Here is a 20051-nt window from a genome sequence, read left to right on the forward strand (position 1 = left end):
CAGTGAGTGACTCAAAATATTATATTACCTCCAACCTTTTAAGATAAAAGTTTGTTTGATTTTTATTTTAATTTTAAATATAAGAACTTAATATATTTTATCTATCATATTTATCTATTTTTTTAAAATAGTTTTAGTAATGATAATAATGCTAACCAATAAACTTAATTAGTAAGGATATTTTAAAAAAAATAATACTTATTTATTACAAATAACTAACTTAATTAGTTTTCTTAATCTACTTAAATTAGTCAACTAGTTCTTATATTAAGGATCGGAGGTAGTATTTTCTAAAATATTAATATGTTAATAGACTAAATATTATTATTTAGACACCTTTACATATAATTTATAAGTAAAGCTTTGAGATTTATAAATCTTCTAAAAATTTATAACTTAAACTAGTGTCTGTGTAATTTACAAGTTAATATGTTTCTTACACTCGTAAATTTCTGAAGAACTTATAAATTGACATGCCATATTAATTTACAACTTAAATATTGTGAAAAAAAAATATTAGTTTGTACTAATTAGCATAAATATAAAAAGAGATTGTTTGGGAAATGGGATCGACTGCTTCCTTTTCATTTTTCTTCTTTTTCGATCTAATTTACCTCATTACTATTGCCGTTGCCGCTATTACTGTTGTTATTATTAATGATATGACGATCATGATCAATATGAAATATAAAATTTGCAATAAATTAAAATTATACTATTTATGAGTTTTAAAAAATCTTTAGGCCACCATAATGCATGAGCTACGAGTGCACTTATAATCTATAGTATCATATAACTTTAGCTTATCATATATAGCATAATAGATTTATAAGGAGCCAAGTGTTTATGGCAATTTAGCTTCCTTTCTGCCCCATACATTTGCCCTTTCTTGATACTTTAGTTATGACAAAAAATTGCTTCCATAATTGAACCGAGTTGAATTGTCATTCGCCAAAAATCAAAATTAGATTGGAAAGTGGAACCACTTTTAGAAAACCGGACCTACTTTGAACCCCGCAAAAAAGAAAATATTGAAAAATTATATAAAAAAAAACTATCCAAAAAATAATAAAAAATTGACCCAATAAATAAGCTTGATGGATTTTTCAAACTATGTGTAGTTATATGGTATTATTTCATTAAAAATTTCACACACACACATGTACATGGTGTTATTATATGTGTTAACAAATAATCTTATTATAAATTTATTTTTCATGCATATTATTATTTTTTGTCCTAAATATAAGAGCTAAATAAAAAATTTATTTTGGTCTTAAATATAAGATAACAATTAACTTTGTCTTTTAAATTTGTAATTTTCATTCAAAATATTCTTCTAAACTACACATACACCACTACCAAAAAAAAAAGTCATTTTCGTCTGTTTTTCAAAATAAAGAAAAAAAATGCTACTATACTCATCTATTATGACAGAACAGACGAATATTTTCACACATACTCGTCTGTTACGTTCTAACAGATGAATATGTGTGTTACATCCTAATAGATGAATATGTGTGTTCATACTCATCTGTTATGTTGTAACAGACTTGTTCATACTTGTCTATTGTGTTCGAACAAATGAGTATGTAGATATGTACTTGTCTGTTAAGTAACAGACAAAAAAAGTTTTATTTTAAATTTTGAATTTTCAAAACACTGTGCCATTTTTTTATCAGATTAGAACGAATCCTAGCAGTGATTTCTCTTTTTCTCCTCTTTTCCTTCGTAGTAGGCTTCCTCTTTTCTCTCTTCCTTTCTTCTCATGCAACAACCAACATTCTTCTATCTTCTCCTTCTTGACCGACGACAACTCCTCTTCTCTTCTCTTTCTTAGCGATGCTAAAGCTCAACGACACAATAGACTCCATGGCTAGCCTCTCTTTTCAATGGCAAATAGCTCCTCCTCTCTTCTCTTGCGTGCTTAACAACACTTTTTTCTTCTTTTTCCACCGTTTTAGCTTTGCAAGACACAAGGCAAGTTATGTGATTTGGTGTTGAATGTTTTGATTGTATGAGACTATTATATATGTGTTGAAAGTGATTATTTGAGTATTTTGGTGTTGAAAATTTTCTATTTAAATTGATTGTTTGTGAATAATAGCTTTTGGAAAGTAATGATAGTGATTGGAAAAAGTATACGAAGATTAAAAGTATATTAAACTTGTTTAAATAATAATGCACATAAGGTATTTGTGAAAATGTCCAGGAGAGAATTTGTTGGAATATGATTGTTAATTAAGTGTCCTCAATGTTTAATCTCCATGTTAAATTTTAGAAAGGTATGGGATTCTAAAAGTTAAAATATCTAATTAAAGAAGCTAGGATGTCATTAGACTTTTTAGTTTTAAACTTTCTTGTGTTATGTGACTGAGTTAAGGTGTATTTTTTTGTTAACTAAACTAATTTAGATGTTATTGTTGTTATTTGCTTTGACTCTTAAAATTATTATTTGTATGGAAAGAGTAACATAATTATTGTCATTGTTGCTTTGTTGTAGTTTTGTTTTATACATTTTAGAATTACATGTTATAGTAAAAATTGACGATGCAAATAATTTCACTTTTTTTTTATAAAAAAGGCCACTATATTCGCCTGTTCTAGCCAGAATAGACAAATATGTCAAAACAGATGAATGTGTGGCACCATATTCGTCTTTTCTAGGAAAACAGACAAATATGCAAGGCACATATTTGTCTGTTTTCCTGAACAGACGAATATGTGCCTTACATATTCATCTGTTACAAAACAGATGAATATCTAACTTCTATCTACGTTTTTTTCTGTCTATGTCCCTCCTTAAACAGACAAAAAAGGCTTCTAGAACAGACAAAAATATATCTTTCTGTAGTAGTGATAGTAAAGAGATTTTTATATATGTTAGTTTAAATACATATCATTAAAAAAGACATTTTAAGAAAAAATTCTTAAATCAATATACATTTATTATAAATAACTAACTTAATTGTTTTTTTAATACCCATAAATTAGTTATTTCATTTTTATATTAAGGACCAGATCAAAGGATATTATTTATACATATAATTATTTTTTATTAAATTTTATCTAATTATTACATGATTAGCTCGACTGTTGAAACTGTTTAAACCATGAAAATTGAGATCCATCAGCTTTTTAAGTTTGATATTTGGTTCAACTTTTGAAACATTACTTCTAAGTTGTCCAAATGTTATTTTCCCAAAAAATATATTGAATAGGCAAATATATACCTCAGCCAAGTTCAAGTCTTTCTTCTGGATCACATTTTTAATACTTAATACATCATCAAGCATTGTTGTTTTCCCTTTTAGTATAACTAGCTTATGTGTTGTTAGCATGCAATCTTGATTCTTGCATTATTTTAATGATAACAAACATTTTTTCCCTCTGCTAGAGGATAATATAGATACAATCCAACAAAAAATTAAATAGCATTATTTGTGATTAAAAAAAAAACTCATTTCTTTATATTGGCTATGGAAACTTCTTTCATATAATATTCTATGTCAACAATGCTAGGCTGTATAATCTTAGTATTTTATTTTATTTTATTGACCATATTTATATTTTCTTTTAGCAATATATGATGTCATGAATGATGCCAAAAGATCCTATTGCTAATCTATTTTATTGAAGCATTTTCCAAAGCACACTCGACTTCCACAACCATATCATTCAAAAACCACTAACGTATTTTTACCTAATTATTTAATAAAATATTTCATCTAGCTGACTAATTTAAATCCGAAGATTATTAGGCCTAAATTAAAAATTCTGTTGACATAACTTTTTTTATTTATAAAATTAAAACCTTTATCTTTTAAGAAACACCAAGTTCATTTCATTAAACCTAACAATCATATCTATAATTTTTTTCTCTTTTGACTGAGTCACTATATTGACTGTTAATAAAGAATACTTGGCAGATATTGGATTATTCACACAGCGACTAAATTTTAGTCAGTCAAACTGACGTGAAAAAAAATCTCAGTCTTGCGCATTTGGAAAGTTAATCACCGAGCACATAATTACTCTTTTACCAACTGATTCCTTTTCTTTTAATAAAAAATTCAGAAAGTATTTTCCATTCTAAGTGTTAAATAATTAATTACAGAAATTAAAAAATCAATTAAGTTATTTATTTATAAAAATATGTATTAATTATCTAAGGTACTCATTTTAATTATTTATATTACAAACTACTTCATCCATAAAAAAATCTTTTAATATATGTAATTAATATGAAGAGTTTAAAAACATTATAAATTTGAAAAAAAAAAGATTGATTACTTACATTTAGAAGGTAAGTTTTAGTTTTAAATATAAATCATTAATTAATATTTCTTATATAAGAAAAGTTTATCATTTTTTTAAATTAATCACCTAACTTGTAAATTGATGTATTACCTTCGATCCTAGTTATAAGGCCTAATTTATAGTCTACGAGGAGTTAGAGCCGGTGCCAGCCTGCCAAAAAAAGCGGGTTTGGGTTGGTATTTTGCCAGCCTGCCATGGTGTGGGCTACTCTAGCCTGCACCGTTTTTGGCCCGCTCCGCCGCGGGTTAGCCCGCCAGCCCGCTTTTTTTTTTTTTTTACTTTTTCTGATTTTTAATACATTATATAATATAGTTAGATGATTTTGACCCTCAAATTTCATATGGACATTACCTCATTTATATCATTATATATATAATTAATTAAACACTTCATATATATATATGTATGGTTATATGAAGAGCACTGTCCATCTTTTATTTTTATATCTATTTGTTGTTACTATACATGGCTTCATGAGATTAGATGAACATGTGATTCTCATATAGTCATACATACACACACATAAAAGATTTACTTAATTAATTTGGATAAGAAAACTAGTTAAATTAATTATTTATAAAAAATATATATGTTAGTTTTTCTTAAATTTCTTCTAATATTATAAATTAATTCTATTTTTTTTATTAGAACCCATTACTCAAGTTTAAAATTCGGAGCCTAATTTCAACATTTCAAATTAGGCTTAACTCATACTAATATAATAAATTTTTTTAAAAAAAAATTGGCGGGCTAGCGGGCTGGCCCGCCAACCCGCCTTGGCGGGCTCAGGCTGGAAAAATGCTAGCCCGCACCGCGGCGAGCTGGCCCGTATCAGCACCGCCAGCCCGCTTTCTCAGGTCTAACGAGGACTTATAATTAAGACTGAAGGTAGTATTATATAATGTTACATGTAATTATTTTAGAAAAGTACATATCTTATAATTAAATAATTTATCTAGCTTTCTCATTTTATCTAAATTAAATAAGTAACTCGTGTATTAACAACTTAGACTTGTTTAGTGTGTCTTTGTCCTACCCATTCCATCCTTGACCGGATAAAAAAGACTGGGACGAGAGAGCTTAAAATAAAATTGGAAACAGAATCGACGGGGGAATTGTGTTTAACCCAAAAAAAAACGCTAATCCCTCATCGTAAAATGAACTAAGATTGAAATCCTTTTTAACAAAAAAAAAATCTCATATTTAATGTCGGATAATGCTTCTAATAAAATTTCTTGGAAAGTAACTATGGTCTATGGGCAGGAAACAAAGAGTGGGAACGGAACGCCAGAAGGAAAGATCCGTTGACTTCCATCTAGGAAGTTGAGTGGTTGCATCGTGCCGGATGGGGGATTTAAAGATTTTACAACCAACAAATCATGTTATTTGTGTGGGGCCCACAGGGGAATTAACGTCTCTGACCCGCCAAATATATTTGACTTTGAAAAGTCCAAGTTCGGATTTGGAAGGAAAGCCAACATGCGACCAGAATTTTCGTCCTTTCAACTTTCAGGATCTGTGTAAAACCCGACATTGCAGACAGCTGCAACCATGCGATAATGCGTGCGTGAACGTGATTCACTCTTTCTCCTCGAACTCATCACCCAATCCTATTTCCTTTTCGAAATCACTACGAGAGGAGTGAAATTCACATACCCAGATGAGAAATTCAACTCCATTGTTCTGTCTCCGTGTCCCCCTTAACTACTTCTTCTTCCTTCTCTTTCTGAGCTGTGCGAATTCTCAGTCCGAACTCTATGATCAAGAACATGGAGTTCTGCTGAGGATGAAACAGTACTTTAAAAGCCCACCTTCTCTCAGTCACTGGACACAGTCAGATTCATCTCATTGTTCATGGAAAGAGATCACCTGCGACAACAACTCTGTTACAGGGCTGGCTCTGAAAGAGATCAATATCAGCCAACCGATACCAACTTTCATCTGTGAGCTTAAAAACCTCACTTCTATTGATTTTCAATGGAATTTCATTCCTGGGGAGTTCCCAACTTATCTCTACAACTGTTCCAAGCTGGAGTACCTGGACCTTTCTGATAATTACTTCGTTGGTAAGGTTCCAGAGGACATTGAGAGATTGGCTAGCCTGCGTTTTCTTAACCTCAGCGGCAACAACTTTTCAGGTGAGATTCCGGCGAGCATCACGCGGTTAAAAGAGCTCAAAGGTCTTCAGCTTAATTACTGTCTATTTAATGGCACAATCCCAAGTGAAATAGACAACCTATCCAATCTCGAAGTCTTGAATTTGGGCTTCAACCCATTCTCTCCTTCAAAGTTTCCTTCTAGCTTCACCAACCTCACGAAGTTGAAGCATTTTGAGATGTCTGATTGCAACTTGAGTGGTGAAATCCCAGAAAGTATTGGGAAGCTGGTGGCCTTAGAGATGTTGGATTTATCCCAAAATCAGTTAAGCGGCAAAATTCCAAGTAGTTTGTTTATGCTGAAGAATCTCAGCATAATGTTTCTTTCAAGGAATCAGCTTGATGGGGAGCTACCTCAAGTGATTGAAGCCTTAAACTTGACCATCATTGATCTTGCTGAGAACAAGCTTACAGGAAAGATACCTAATGGCTTTGGAAATCTCCATAAGCTAACTGGTTTGAACTTGGGCCTTAATCAATTATCAGGTGAGATTCCCGAAAGCCTGGGCCGTCTTCAATCTATAATAGATTTCGGCGTCATCTTCAACCATTTATCAGGTAACATTCCTCCAGAGTTTGGGCTCCATTCAAACCTTAGAAGATTTGAACTTGCATCAAACAGTTTAACGGGCAGTCTTCCTCAGAATTTGTGTTACCATGGCAGTTTATTTCGGTTAACAGCTTATCACAACAAACTCAGTGGGGAATTACCGGAATCATTAGGAAATTGTAGCAGCTTGCTCGAGTTGAGGGTCGACAATAATGAGCTCTCTGGTGAAATTCCTACCAGCCTTTGGGCGTCTCAGCATTTGTCACGTTTCATGATCAATGACAATAAGTTCACAGGTGAGCTTCCTGAAACATTGCCTGTGAATGTTTCACAGATGGTAATTAGTTACAATCAGTTTTCTGGTAGAATTCCAGCGGGAATATCTTCCATGAAGAATCTGGTTGTGTTTAATGCAAGTAGCAACCTCTTTAACGGAAGTATTCCACAAGAGCTAACCAGTCTTTCCCAGCTAGCAACTTTGTTGCTTGATCAGAACAAACTTTCTGGGCCACTTCCATCTAAAATCATATCATGGAAATCCCTTAGAATTCTAAACTTGAGCCAAAATCAACTTTCTGGGGAAATCCCAGATTCAATTACTCGTTTGATTGACCTTGCACAACTAGATTTGTCAGAAAACCAATTATCTGGCCAAATTCCATCTCAACTAGGCCGTTTGAGAAATGCTATTCTCAACCTTTCCTCTAATCATTTGACTGGGAAGATTCCTAGTGAATTTGAAAATCTTGCTTATGCCACCAACTTTTTGAACAATCCTGGCCTTTGTGCTAACACAGATAAATTAAACCTTAAACTGTGCAATTCTGTTTCTGTCCCTCAGAAGTCACGCAAACGCTCATCCGTGTCTCTTGCTTTGATCATAGGCCTTGCTGTAGTAGCCTCCATAGCACTTTCCTTGTTATCACTTTTCATGATGAAATTCTACCAAAAGAGAAAGCGAGAATTGGACACTTCATGGAAGTTGACTTCCTTCCAGAAGCTAACTTTCACAGAATCAAAGATTGTTTCATCCTTGACAGACCAAAACATCATAGGCAGAGGAGGGTACGGTACAGTGTACTGTGTCGCTGTCAATGATAAAGACTATGTTGCTGTGAAGAAGATAAGCAATAACAGGAAGTTAGATCATAAGCTTGAGAATGCATTTCTTGCAGAAGTTGAAATCTTAGGCACTATTCGTCACATCAACATAGTGAAGTTACTATGTTGTATATCTAATGAGGATTCTTTACTTCTTGTATATGAGTATTTGGAACATCGTAGTCTTGATCAGTGGCTGCACAAGAAGAATGGCTCATTGGGTATGTCATCTGCAGTTCATGGTATTATTCTTGATTGGCCAAGGAGATTGCACATAGCCATTGGGATTGCACAAGGTTTGAGCTACATGCATCATGATAACTCACCGCCCATTATTCATCGCGATGTCAAAGTAAGCAACATTCTCTTGGATTCTCAGTTCAATGCAAAAGTTGCAGATTTTGGTCTTGCCAAGATGTTGATCAAACCAGGACAACTTGATACCGTGTCATGTGTGGTTGGCTCTTTTGGTTACATTGCCCCAGGTAAATAATGCCACAAATAATCAAATACGTAATCTATATATAATAGGCAGTTGTACTGCAGATATGCTATGAGTGATATTATTTTAGATTTCATAAAAAGCATGAGCCTATATTTTACTTTGGGAAAATTAATCTCTAGGTCTATATAGTTTTATTTTATTTTTCATTAAGTCTCTGTAATTTTTTTATCAGGTCCTTACAGTTTCACTTAATTATAGTAAGGTCATTATTGTCTTTTTTTAATCAGGTTTTTCTAGTTTCACATGATTCTTATCAAATCCTGTAATTTCAGATAACTGATAAAAAAAAAAACTACAAAGACTTAATTAGAATCATGTGATCCTATAAGAGCTTGATGAGAAAAAAATTATCAAGTGTTGGCAAAAACCAATACCAAGTCCTCATGGATTAAGTTTCTCTTCTAGTTTTCAGTGAACTATTTGGCCCTTGGCTTTGTATCTAGTTGTAATCATAGAAAAATTAGTAAATATGCAGTTTAGTCCACAAAAATCACAAATTTATTGCTTGTTAGTCCTTCCCTCCTCTTCTGAGTCACCTAACAGAAAGACTAATAAGGGATGCTTAGTTTCAAATTAGTTTTCTTTCCTTTTAAACTACACAAAACTGATATGAATGCTATGTGAAACATATTGAATGTGCAGAATATGCTCAAACGAAAAGAGTGAATGAAAAGGTTGATGTATATGGCTTTGGGGTTATCCTTCTGGAGCTGACAACAGGAAAAGAAGCTAACTATGGAGATGAGTACTCGTCTCTTGCAGAATGGGCATGGCGTCAGATTCAACTAGGAAACAACATAGAACAAGTTCTAGACGAATATGTTAAGGAAACTTCATACTCGGAGGAAATGTGCAGCGTCTTCAAGCTTGGGGTGATGTGTACAGCCAAAGAGCCGGCTGGTAGGCCTTCCATGAAGGAGGCTTTGAATGTATTGCTCCGCTTGAAAGAACCATGTGGTTATGTAGAAATGAATTTTGGTCATTTTGATGATGTTCCTCTCCTAAAGAATTCCAAAAGGGAGAGTAGGTTAGACATTGATAATGATAGTTAGCGAGATTTATGTTGTGTTATGAAATGTTGGGGCCTGAGATGGCTTATAATGTGCCGTAATTTGTAAATCTCATATCATTTTTGTAGAATGAGTTGATAGAGGATGTAAATATATGTGAGAATTACATCTGATCTTAGATCAACTGTCTCTTTTCTCTCTATCTCGTCTACTCCCTCCTCTCTTGTGTAAGAGCTACAAGAGCTGAATAACTGATGTAGATTAAAAAAATTAATTAAATTTGTTATTTGTAAAATATTTGTATTGGTTTCCTTATAATATCTCTTTTAATCATTTCTATTATTCATAAAAACTCTTTTAATATGTGCAATTAATAAAGATAATTTGGAGAAAATATTACCACCCCTCTTATCCTTAATATGAGAGTTAGTTGGTGGTTAGATTTGGTTCTAAATATAAGACTTCAATCTATTTTACATCTCATTTTTCCCAACATATCTCTATTAATTGTGAGAGGTTCCAGCAAAAGGTATTCCAATAAATATAACTAAAAAAGATAGTTTAGGGTTGTCAACACACATTTATAACAAATAACCAACTAAATTAATCTCCTTCATATCCTCAAATTAGATATCTAGTTTCTATATTAAAGACTTGATATATTATAAATTTGGAGGACAAAGTAGATGGAAAGTATTATATATTTAGGACTAAAACATACTTTTTAACTAACTCCTATATTTAAAATTGAGTGGAGTATGTATACTTATACATACTTTTTTTGTATATAAAATATTTGAATTTGAAAGTCCTGTCTTATTTCTAAAATAAGTAGAATTGTGATATCAATGATTATCAGTTATATTAAATATAAAATAAAAATTATAACGAGTTATATTAATTATTCGCAAATTATTAAGGGAAAAAAAAAACCAAACCCAATCAACCAGTTCAACCAGAATCGTGAATCAGCCAGTGGTTTGATATAGTTAGAGTGCTGGACAGGCCAAAAGTTGAAATGGTGAAAACTGATGTAAATCGGTTTAGATGATTATATTACTATCGGTCCTACTTTTTTTATTCTGCTCCTAATATATCAATCACTATAGACTTGAATAAATTTTAATGATGATTTTGGTTTCAATTATTATTAATTTTAGCTATTAAAGAATCGTAAAAATCCAAATCCTCAATATTGTTATACTTTATTATTGTTACGATCAAGCTATTATTGTATTTTCTTGTATTTTGTTATTAGTTATTGTTAATGTTGTTGTATTTTATAATTTTCAATTAAATGATATTATTTTAATGTGATCAGTTTGATCTTGAATTGATCCTAGTTTAACTTACTAACCTTTAAATCACTACCTCAACCAATTTAGTGTTTGATCCGGTTTTTTGCTCTTCACAAATTATGCATAGTACGTCCCATTTTTCCACATTTTATATAGGAAAGATGTATTTAATCTATTGGTAAAATGGTTGTCCTTGGGATTGGGTTTTATATCTTTAGCAAGGACCAGATTTTCAAGAGATTATTTACCTATTATGGTTAATCAGACATGATTATATTACACTAAAAATCTAAAAATATATACTTACAGTGGAATGGTGATTACCATGGGAGATGTACGCGTGATCTGAGGGCACTGATATCATTTTATGAGCACATTTATCTGCCTTGAAGACCCCCACCCGTAAAGTTTTGAAATGAAGATTTATCTCAGTTTTCTCAAAAATATTTAATGTGAAAAATATATTTTAAAATGTAGTAATATATTTTTCAAAGATTAGTTTTGCTATTTGACAAAATTGGTGATAAATCCCTTATTAAAAAATTAACTAACAAATGGTTCTTAGAACGATGGATTGCACAAAGAAAAATAAAATGCGCATAAGGAAAGTTGAGTTGCACATAAGGAAGATTATTTGCAAAAAACATTATTCGGATACAAGGGGCCAATTTGCATATGATAATGATAACTTGCATATAAGAGAAGATGGTCACACACATGAGAAGTTTGGTTACATGAAAAGAAGATGTGACACAAGAAAATATAAATTGCATATAAGGGGATATGGATTACATATAAGAAAAGTTAAGTTGCATACTAAGAAAGTTAAATTGTGCAAAATCTTTAGCTATCATTTACCAATTAAATTCTCAATTAAAGATTTATTCCTAATTTTTCCTTGTTCTTTTTGTTTCTTTTTTTTGTTTTTTGGGCTGTCTCTGGTTGCCACTGTTCTATTTTCTTTTGGATACTTTGTATTCATTTTTTAGTATTAATAAAATGTTGCTTTTGTTAGAATGTCGTAACACATACTAAGAACTAAGAAGTTTCATTACAATTACCAATTTATGTTTAGGCTTTAGTCAATTACGAGGCAAAAGCCCAGCTAACTTTATTTTATTTCTAAGTCATATTTCTAAGTCATAATACTAAATCTTTCCAAGTCATAGTACTAACTTTTTCATATAAATGTATAAATTTACAAGTCATGCTACTATTTTTTATATTTAATATAAGACCTAGTTGACTAATTTAGGAGATTGAGAAATTTGGTTAAGTTAGCTATTTATAGTAAATAGATTATAGATGTTGCCTTCCTTAAAATACCCTATTAATCATATATGTTTGAATTACCTATTGATGCTCATTTCTTAACATATGCAACTAATATAAAAATTGTTTGAGGGCAAAATAGATAAATATTGGAGACAAAATGGATTGAGGTCTTATATTTAGGATCAAATTAAAAATCAAACTAACTCTTATATTAAGGACTGATAAGTATTAAATATTAAAACTAGGTAAAATTCATTAAAAACAATAAATATATTAAAAAAATTTAAAACATCAATATTTATGGAGAGTGCGAGTAAAAGAGAGAATGAGTTACAAAACAGAGAGAGATAAGAGAGGCATACAGTTAATTTCCAGTTAAAAAATTGAAGTTTATATATATATATATATTTTTTAAAAAAGATTAGAGAGAATATTGCAATCTAACAAGTAACAAACCACTTTCCAACCCTGGCAGCAAGCGGAGCTGAAGCTGACCGCGGTCTTGCTCAGGAACAGACTTATCAATTATCATAATCATTTAATTGCAATGGAGAAAACTAATGCCTGGGTTCTTGCCTTGCGGCGGAGACCATCGGTATCAATCAATTCTCTAACAAAACGTAACCAATATACTTTTTCAGTTCGAAATATAGAAATTATTTTATAATATAATTTTAGGACGGGAGGAGTATCATTTTCCTTTATGAATAATTCGACTGGACTTATTTGAGGATATATATGTTTAATTTTTTAAATTACAATATCAGTGGTTCCATCCACGATGAAATTGTGATAGATGTTAGGAATGTTTTTCAATCACTTATAATAATTTAATTTAATAAGATATGCTCGTTTTGGATAAAATCAATTTTAAACATGTTCTTCTATTTAGTTAAAACTTATTTAATTTATGTTGAATTAAATATTAATTAAAGAAATATTATTTAGTTAAGCTAGATAACCTCACTAAATATCAGAACTTATAAGGGCGGCTTCAAAATCCACTATTCGCTGACGGTGTGATATTATTTAGACCCATTTCATAATTTGCAAGTAAACTTTTAAAAATTAGAGTTAATCTTCCGAAATTTACAACCTAACTTATAAAATTTACAGCCAACTATGTTACCAATCACAAGGGAAATTTTATCCATTTGGATTTTATAAAGATATTGGTCATTCTTTGTAAATTTTAAATTCATGATTTTTTTTCAAAATAATTAATTTCCTTCCATAATTCTCATGCACGATTCTTCAGATTGATCAGTCTCGCCCCTAGGTTTTGAAAAATCGGATTGGTCGATGAAGAAATTATTAGGATTAAATAAATTAATTTGAGAAAAATCACAAAAATGAAAGATAAAATCATAAAATAGTTTTAAATCTTATATTTAAGATAAAAACTACCACTTCTGGTTCTTTATAATTAATATAAGAACCAGTTAAATAATTTTAAAAAATTAAAAATTTTATTAAATTATTAAATTATTTTTTTCTTGATAAGACGGAAAGAGAAAACAAAACTAAAGGGAACTTAAGTGGTTTGCTTGAAGTGTAGCCTCCAGCGTCACAGGATCCAAGATTTGAAAATCTTGACTGATACTAATTATAACATAGGTCACGTGATATTTTTAAAATACTTATATATCTTATTAGATTATATATTAAATTATAAATGAGACAAATTAATTTAAAAAATAATAAATATAAATATTTTAAAATAATTTATTATTTTTTTAATCACTCTAAATTATTCCATTCTTAAGTATAGTGTTAGAAAATTTGCAAGCTGAGGAGTCCCAAATGGGTTGTTGGGTTGGTGCGCAAGTCAAGGTCTTCCACCGCCTCCCCTTACGTCGACATCTTTTGTCGGTGGAAATTTCTCGAACACACGCCTTCAGCTTCAACAAAAGCGGGCTCCTTCCCCGGTTGACGTTTTAACAAACCTGTGGGCTTCACTTATTGGGGGGGGGGGGGGGGGGTCCGTTCTCGTCAAACGCGAATTCCCAGTTGCTTCACAATTAACCATATTCATGGCTCTTGCGAGGGCGGATGTAGCCGATAAAAAATCATCTTATAATTTATAAAGTCATAAATTCGAATCCAACTAATAATATAAAGACTTTATTTATGAGTGATATATAAATCTTCCTTCCCTTCCTTATTATAGGCAACATATAATTCTATCACAAAGATTAAAAAGTTAGTTAAAGATGATAAATAAGTAAAAAATTGAAAAATTTTCTTCAAAATACCTTTATTCATGAGTGACAATAAATATATTGAATATTAAAATAAATAATTAATGGGGATAAAATAAAAAATTTACTACAAAAATTTAAGACAAATTAGAAATATTGCTTATATTTAAAAATAAAAAGAAAATGATAGTTGTTGCTTATAAAAAAAGATAAAGAAAATATCCTAAGTACTTTATTTTTGAGTTCTAGAAGGTACAACTACACAAGATTCAATTCACATAAATTTTCTTATAAGAACCTTTGAAGTCAAACTTGGGAGCGCTGAGATTCCATTCGATCCCTCTGTATCAGTAACAAGTATAAAAACTCCATGTTATCTTTCCTTCAAAGGATTTACTTTCTTTCTGCACTTTTCCGTTCAATGGGAAATATGCTTATAATGGCCATTATCGGTTCACCAGCCAGCATCAATCAAATAATTAATGATGGTTTTGGACATTGGTTTATCTTTCACTTTCCACTACGGGGTCACTCTAATGGCCTTGACTCTCTGAGTCGTCGAGCAAATTCGAGTATTGTAAACTAGTAGGTGCATCTCCTATATCTTCATCTTCTTGGAGCACTAATTTGGTGAGTAAAACAAGAACTTGTAAACAAAACCAACTGCTTGCCAAAATGCCACATTACTTGTACTCCATTTTCTTCTCCTTCTATTTCTTTTTTATTGTTCTGAGTGATGCTGAGACTAACAAGTCTCACCTCTATGATCAAGAACATGCAACCCTAGTGAACCTAAAACAACACCTTCATCCATCCCTCGATCAGTGGGCCCCATCGGATTCCTCTCATTGTTCTTGGCCTGGCATCAACTGCACCCATGATTCTGTCACAAAATTAGATTTTGGTGACTTGAACATCACCAAAACAATACCTCCTTTCCTTTGTGACCTTAAAAATCTCACCTTTATTGATTTTCAACTTAATTATTTCCCTGGAGAGTTCCCAAAATTTCTCTACAATTGCTCTAATCTTAAGTACCTTGACCTCTCCCAAAGCAACTTTTCGGGTCTGATTCCAAATGATATTGACCGATTGGCCAACCTATATTTTCTTAATCTTGGCACCAACCAATTCCCTGGCAACATTCCGGCCAGCATTGGAAGATTGAAGGAGCTGAGAAGTCTTCAACTTCACTGGTGTGAATTTAACGACAGTATCCCTGATGAAATAGGCAACTTGTCCAATCTTGAATTGTTAGGCTTGTGGGGAAACAAGAATTTGGCTGGGAAAATTCCAGAAAGTATTGGAGAATTGGTCAATTTGGTGGAATTGGATTTATCGCAAAATGGCTTAAGTGGGCAAATCCCCAACGGTTTGTTTGCTCTGAAGAATCTAAGCATAATGTATCTTTGGGAAAATAGGCTATCCGGGGAAATACCTGTAAATTGAAGCATTGAATTTGACAACACTCGATGTTTTAGACAATATTCTTACTGGAAAAATCCCAGATGGTTTAGGGAAGCTCAAAAAGCTAATAGTCTTGAGTTTGAATATGAATCAACTATCGGGAGAGATACCCGAAAGCCTTGCTCATTTGCCAGCTCTGGTAGATTTCATGGTTTTCCAAAACCGTCTATCAGGCACTCTTCCCCCTTACTTCGGTCATTATTCACCACTCGAAACCTTTCAGGCTTCGTCCAATAGATTGACAGGAAAATTGCCAGAGGATTTATGTTACAGTGGCAAGTTAGTTGGTGTAAGTGCTTATGACAACTATCTAAGCGAGGAGCTGTCAGAATCACTAGGGAGCTGCAATAGCCTGCAACACTTGTTTCTTGATAATAACAGTTTTTCTGGCAAAATCCCTGGCAGCCTTTAGACATCACAAAATTTGCTGACTTTAACAGTCAGTAACAACAAGTTCACCGGCGAGCTACCTCAAAGATTGGCTTGGAATCTTTCAAGTCTGTCTATCAGCAACAATCAATTCCCTGGTAGAATTCTAGCAGGAGTATCTACCTAGAAGAATCTGAGCGAATTTGAAGCTAGTAAGAATTTCTTCAGTGGAAGTATTCCACAAGAGTTTACGACTCTTCCTAAGCTAATGGAATTGTTGCTTGATCAAAACTAGCTAACAGGGCCACTTTCATCAGATGTCATATTTTGGAAATCTCTTAATGCCATAAATTTGAGCCACAATCAATTCTCTGGACAAATCCCATATTCTTTTGAAAGTTTACCTGTCCTAGAACAACTAGATTTGTCAAATAATCAGCTCTCAGGTCATGTTCCACCTCAACTTGGTAAATTGTCAATGACCCTCACAAACCTCAATCTCTCCTCAATTTTTTTCACTGGGAAGATTCCTGGTGAATTTGAAAACCTTGTCTATTCTAATAGCTTTCTAAACAATTCTGGTCTCTGTGCTGATACTGAAAGGCTAAACCTTCCCTTGTGCCATTCTAGTTCTAGCCTTCAAAGGCCAAACAACAGATCATCTGTGTCTCTTGCTTTGATCATAGGCCTAGTGATAGTGCCCTCTTTACTAGCCTTCTTGATTTTACTCCTAATTATTACAGTATACAAATCAAGAAAGCAAGAATTGGATACTTCATGCAAGTTGACTTCCTTTCACATGTTAAGTTTCAATGAAATAAACATTATGCCATCATTGACAGATCATAATATAATAGGCAGAGGGGGTTTGGTATTGTATACCAAGTCCCTATCGATGGTTTAGGCTATGTTACTATGAAGATAATGAATAACAAGAAAAGGAGGCAGAAACTTGTGGATGCATTCTCAGCAGAAGTTAAGATTTTGAGCAACATTGATCACAACAATATTGTGAAGCTGTTGTGTTGTATTTCAAGTGAGGATTCTTTGATGCTTGTGTATGAATATCTAGAAAACAATAGCATTGATCACTGGTTGAGTAAGAAGAATAGGTTAAATCATAATGTTGTTCTTGATTGGCAACAAAGATTGTAGATAGCCATTGGAGCTGCATAAGGTCTAAGCTATATGCACCATGATTGCTTCCCTTCTGTCATTCATCGTGATATTAAAACAAGTAACATCCTTTTGGATTTGGAATTCAATGCAAAAGTCGCAAACTTTGGTCTAGCAAAAATGTTGATCAAGCCAAGCGAACTCACCATGTCAGGAGTAGTTCGATCATTTGGCTATATTGCTCCAGGTGAATTACTTGCATGATGTTTCTATCCCTTTCATGTTTTTCTATGCATATACAGGATTCAATCTAACATAAATTTTCACTTTGGAATGCAGAATATATTCAAACAAGCAGAATCAATGAAAAGATTGATGTGTATAGCTTTGGGGTGGTGTTGCTAGAACTAACAACTGGAAAAGAAGCAAATCGAGGAGATGAACACTCGTCTCTTGCAGAATGGGTATGGCGCCACGTGCTGTTGGGTGGAGATGTAGAAGAAGTTCTAGATGAAGAAATTAAGGAAGCATGCTATATGGATGAAACATGCCGCGTGTTCAAGCTTGGGGTGATGTGTATTGGAATACTACCAGGTAGTAGGCCTTCCATGAAGGAGGTTCTGCAAATACTGCTTCGTTGTAGGGATCCATTTGGTTATGGAGAAAAGAGTCGTGGAATCTTTGATGTTGTTCCTCTGCTGAATAATTCCAAGAGGGAAAGTAGATTGGATATTGATGATGATTTATAGCACTATTGGCCTCACAGTTGAAGTAACTCCTTTTAATGATGTAGGAAGAAGGCAAACAAGATCAGTTTCTACAAAGTCAAAATCTGGTGTTGGTGGAAGCAAAAGAACAACTGCTTTAGATTCTTGTGCCTTGAGAGCATGGAGACTTTGGTTTCACTTCAACTTCCAAATAGCTCAGAAGTGGAAAATGATTTTTGTCCTTATAGTGAATAAGTTCATTATGTAACTTCAATTTGTATAATAATGTCACTGTATGTGAATAAAGAGATGTTCACATATGGTCACCACTATGTAATATATGAAAGAATTTTAGCATACCACTATCTGTTCTATCTCAGGTAATTATCCAGAAGAATACTCTGCAATCCCATAGTCTATCTCAAGTTTATTCGGGTATATTGCTCCAGCTATTATGTGTTTGAAATTTGTTTAAAAAGCCAATTACAACGTATTTGTAGCCCCAACTATTCTTTAGAGATGTACAACATATTTTTAACTGTTTGCACATCTTAAAATATGTTATACAGAGCTGAAGAAGAGTCAAACCTGAATTTCTAGATATGGACAATAAATTTTGCAATAGGAGATGTTTAAACAATTTTCCAATCAATTTATTAGTCTTTGGAAAAATGTAATACTCCTGAAAGTTAATTAACTAAAAAAATATTCCAATGTAACCTTATATTATCTATCAGTTTATAAATTAAATAAATTAATTTGAGAAAAATAACAAAAATGAATGATAAAATGATAAAATAGATTAAAATTTTATATTTAAAATAAAAATTACTATCTGCAGTTATTAATAATTAATAGAGAAATCAGTTGAATATTTGAGAAAATTAATAAAATTATTAAGTTACTTAATTAAAGTATTTGTCACATAATATCTCTAAAATACTTATATGTCCTATTAGATTATATGTTAATTTATAAGTGAAACAAATTAAGTTGAATAAAAACGATAAATATAAATATTTTATTATTTTTTTAATCAATCCAAATTATTCAATTCTTAAATATAGTACTAGCTCTGGTTTTTAATTTAAGAGCTAGTTCACTAATTTGAATAAATTAAAAAAAAGTAGTCATGTTAATTATTTGTAATAAATAGATATTGTCTTTTTTAAAATAGTCTTGCTAATCAAATGTATTGGTTAAAACTATCATTATTATAAGAACTATTCCCTCCGTCCCATTTTATAAGCAACAACTACCATCTCCTTCTTGTTCTTAAATATAAGTAATATTTACAAGTTGTCTTAAATTTTTGTAACAAATTTCCTATTTTGCCCCCATTCATTACTTATTTTAATACTCAATATATTTATTATCTTATTTCACAAACCATCATCTCTCAATCACACATTCTTTCTCTTTTATAATTCTCTTTATTATAATAATTTTTTTATTTTTTCTCTTATACTCTCTCCCAAAAATTAGGGCCTTTTAGTGAAAAAAAAACTTTTAATTTTTACACATTTATTGTCTTTAACTAATTTTAACTAATATTTTGATCTATGTCATGAGCTCCAATGCTGCTTATAATATGAGACGGAGGGAGTATATCTTAAAAAATAAATAAATATGATAAATAAAATAAATTAAGATTTTATATTTAAAATAAAAATAAAAATAGGGAGTAGTATTTAATTAGTTTCGATATTCAAAAACTACGAGTGAAAACCAAGGCAGAAAATGTGCGGCCGGTAAATCACAAATGGGTTGGTTGTTGCCTTTTTGCGCAAGTCAAGGTCTTCCCCTGCCCCCCCCTTACGTCAACATCTTGTCTTTTTTTCACGGTGGAAATTTCTCCAACGTGATGCCTTCAAACATCAACAAAGGCGGGCTCCTTCCCCACTTGACTGTTAACAAACCTGTGGGCTTCCCTCATCTAGGATACTTGTCATCAGACGTATCATCACAAATTCCAA

General features: G+C 31.9%; 1 protein-coding gene and 1 pseudogene across 1 annotated transcript; both read left to right on the forward strand.

Moving 5' to 3' along the window:
• The first annotated feature begins 5906 nt into the window (after positions 1 to 5906).
• LOC114737324 (receptor-like protein kinase 5) lies at positions 5907 to 9827 on the forward strand. The gene is made up of 2 exons (XM_028925239.1): positions 5907 to 8612; positions 9275 to 9827. Exons 1-2 carry the CDS (start codon positions 5981 to 5983, stop codon positions 9682 to 9684), a joined length of 3042 nt encoding a protein of 1013 aa, XP_028781072.1. The 5' UTR covers positions 5907 to 5980; the 3' UTR covers positions 9685 to 9827.
• Positions 9828 to 15088: 5261 nt separating this feature from the next.
• LOC114737326 (receptor-like protein kinase HSL1) lies at positions 15089 to 18122 on the forward strand (annotated as a pseudogene).
• The last annotated feature ends 1929 nt before the right edge of the window (positions 18123 to 20051 follow it).

Source organism: Neltuma alba, unplaced genomic scaffold (assembly GCF_004799145.2).
Source record: "Neltuma alba isolate B1F8T4 unplaced genomic scaffold, ASM479914v2 tig00013430_pilon, whole genome shotgun sequence".
NCBI lineage: Eukaryota > Viridiplantae > Streptophyta > Magnoliopsida > Fabales > Fabaceae > Neltuma > Neltuma alba.

What these genes read in the sequence shown, in the direction of transcription:
- LOC114737324 (XM_028925239.1), top strand. Translation starts at nt 5,981, where the DNA reads ATGAGAAATTCAACTCCATTGTTCTGTCTCCGTGTCCCCCTTAACTAC. An exon ending in TTTTGGTTACATTGCCCCAG is followed by an intron (nt 8,613 to 9,274) that starts GTAAATAATGCC and finishes TTGAATGTGCAG; the next exon opens with AATATGCTCAAACGAAAAGA.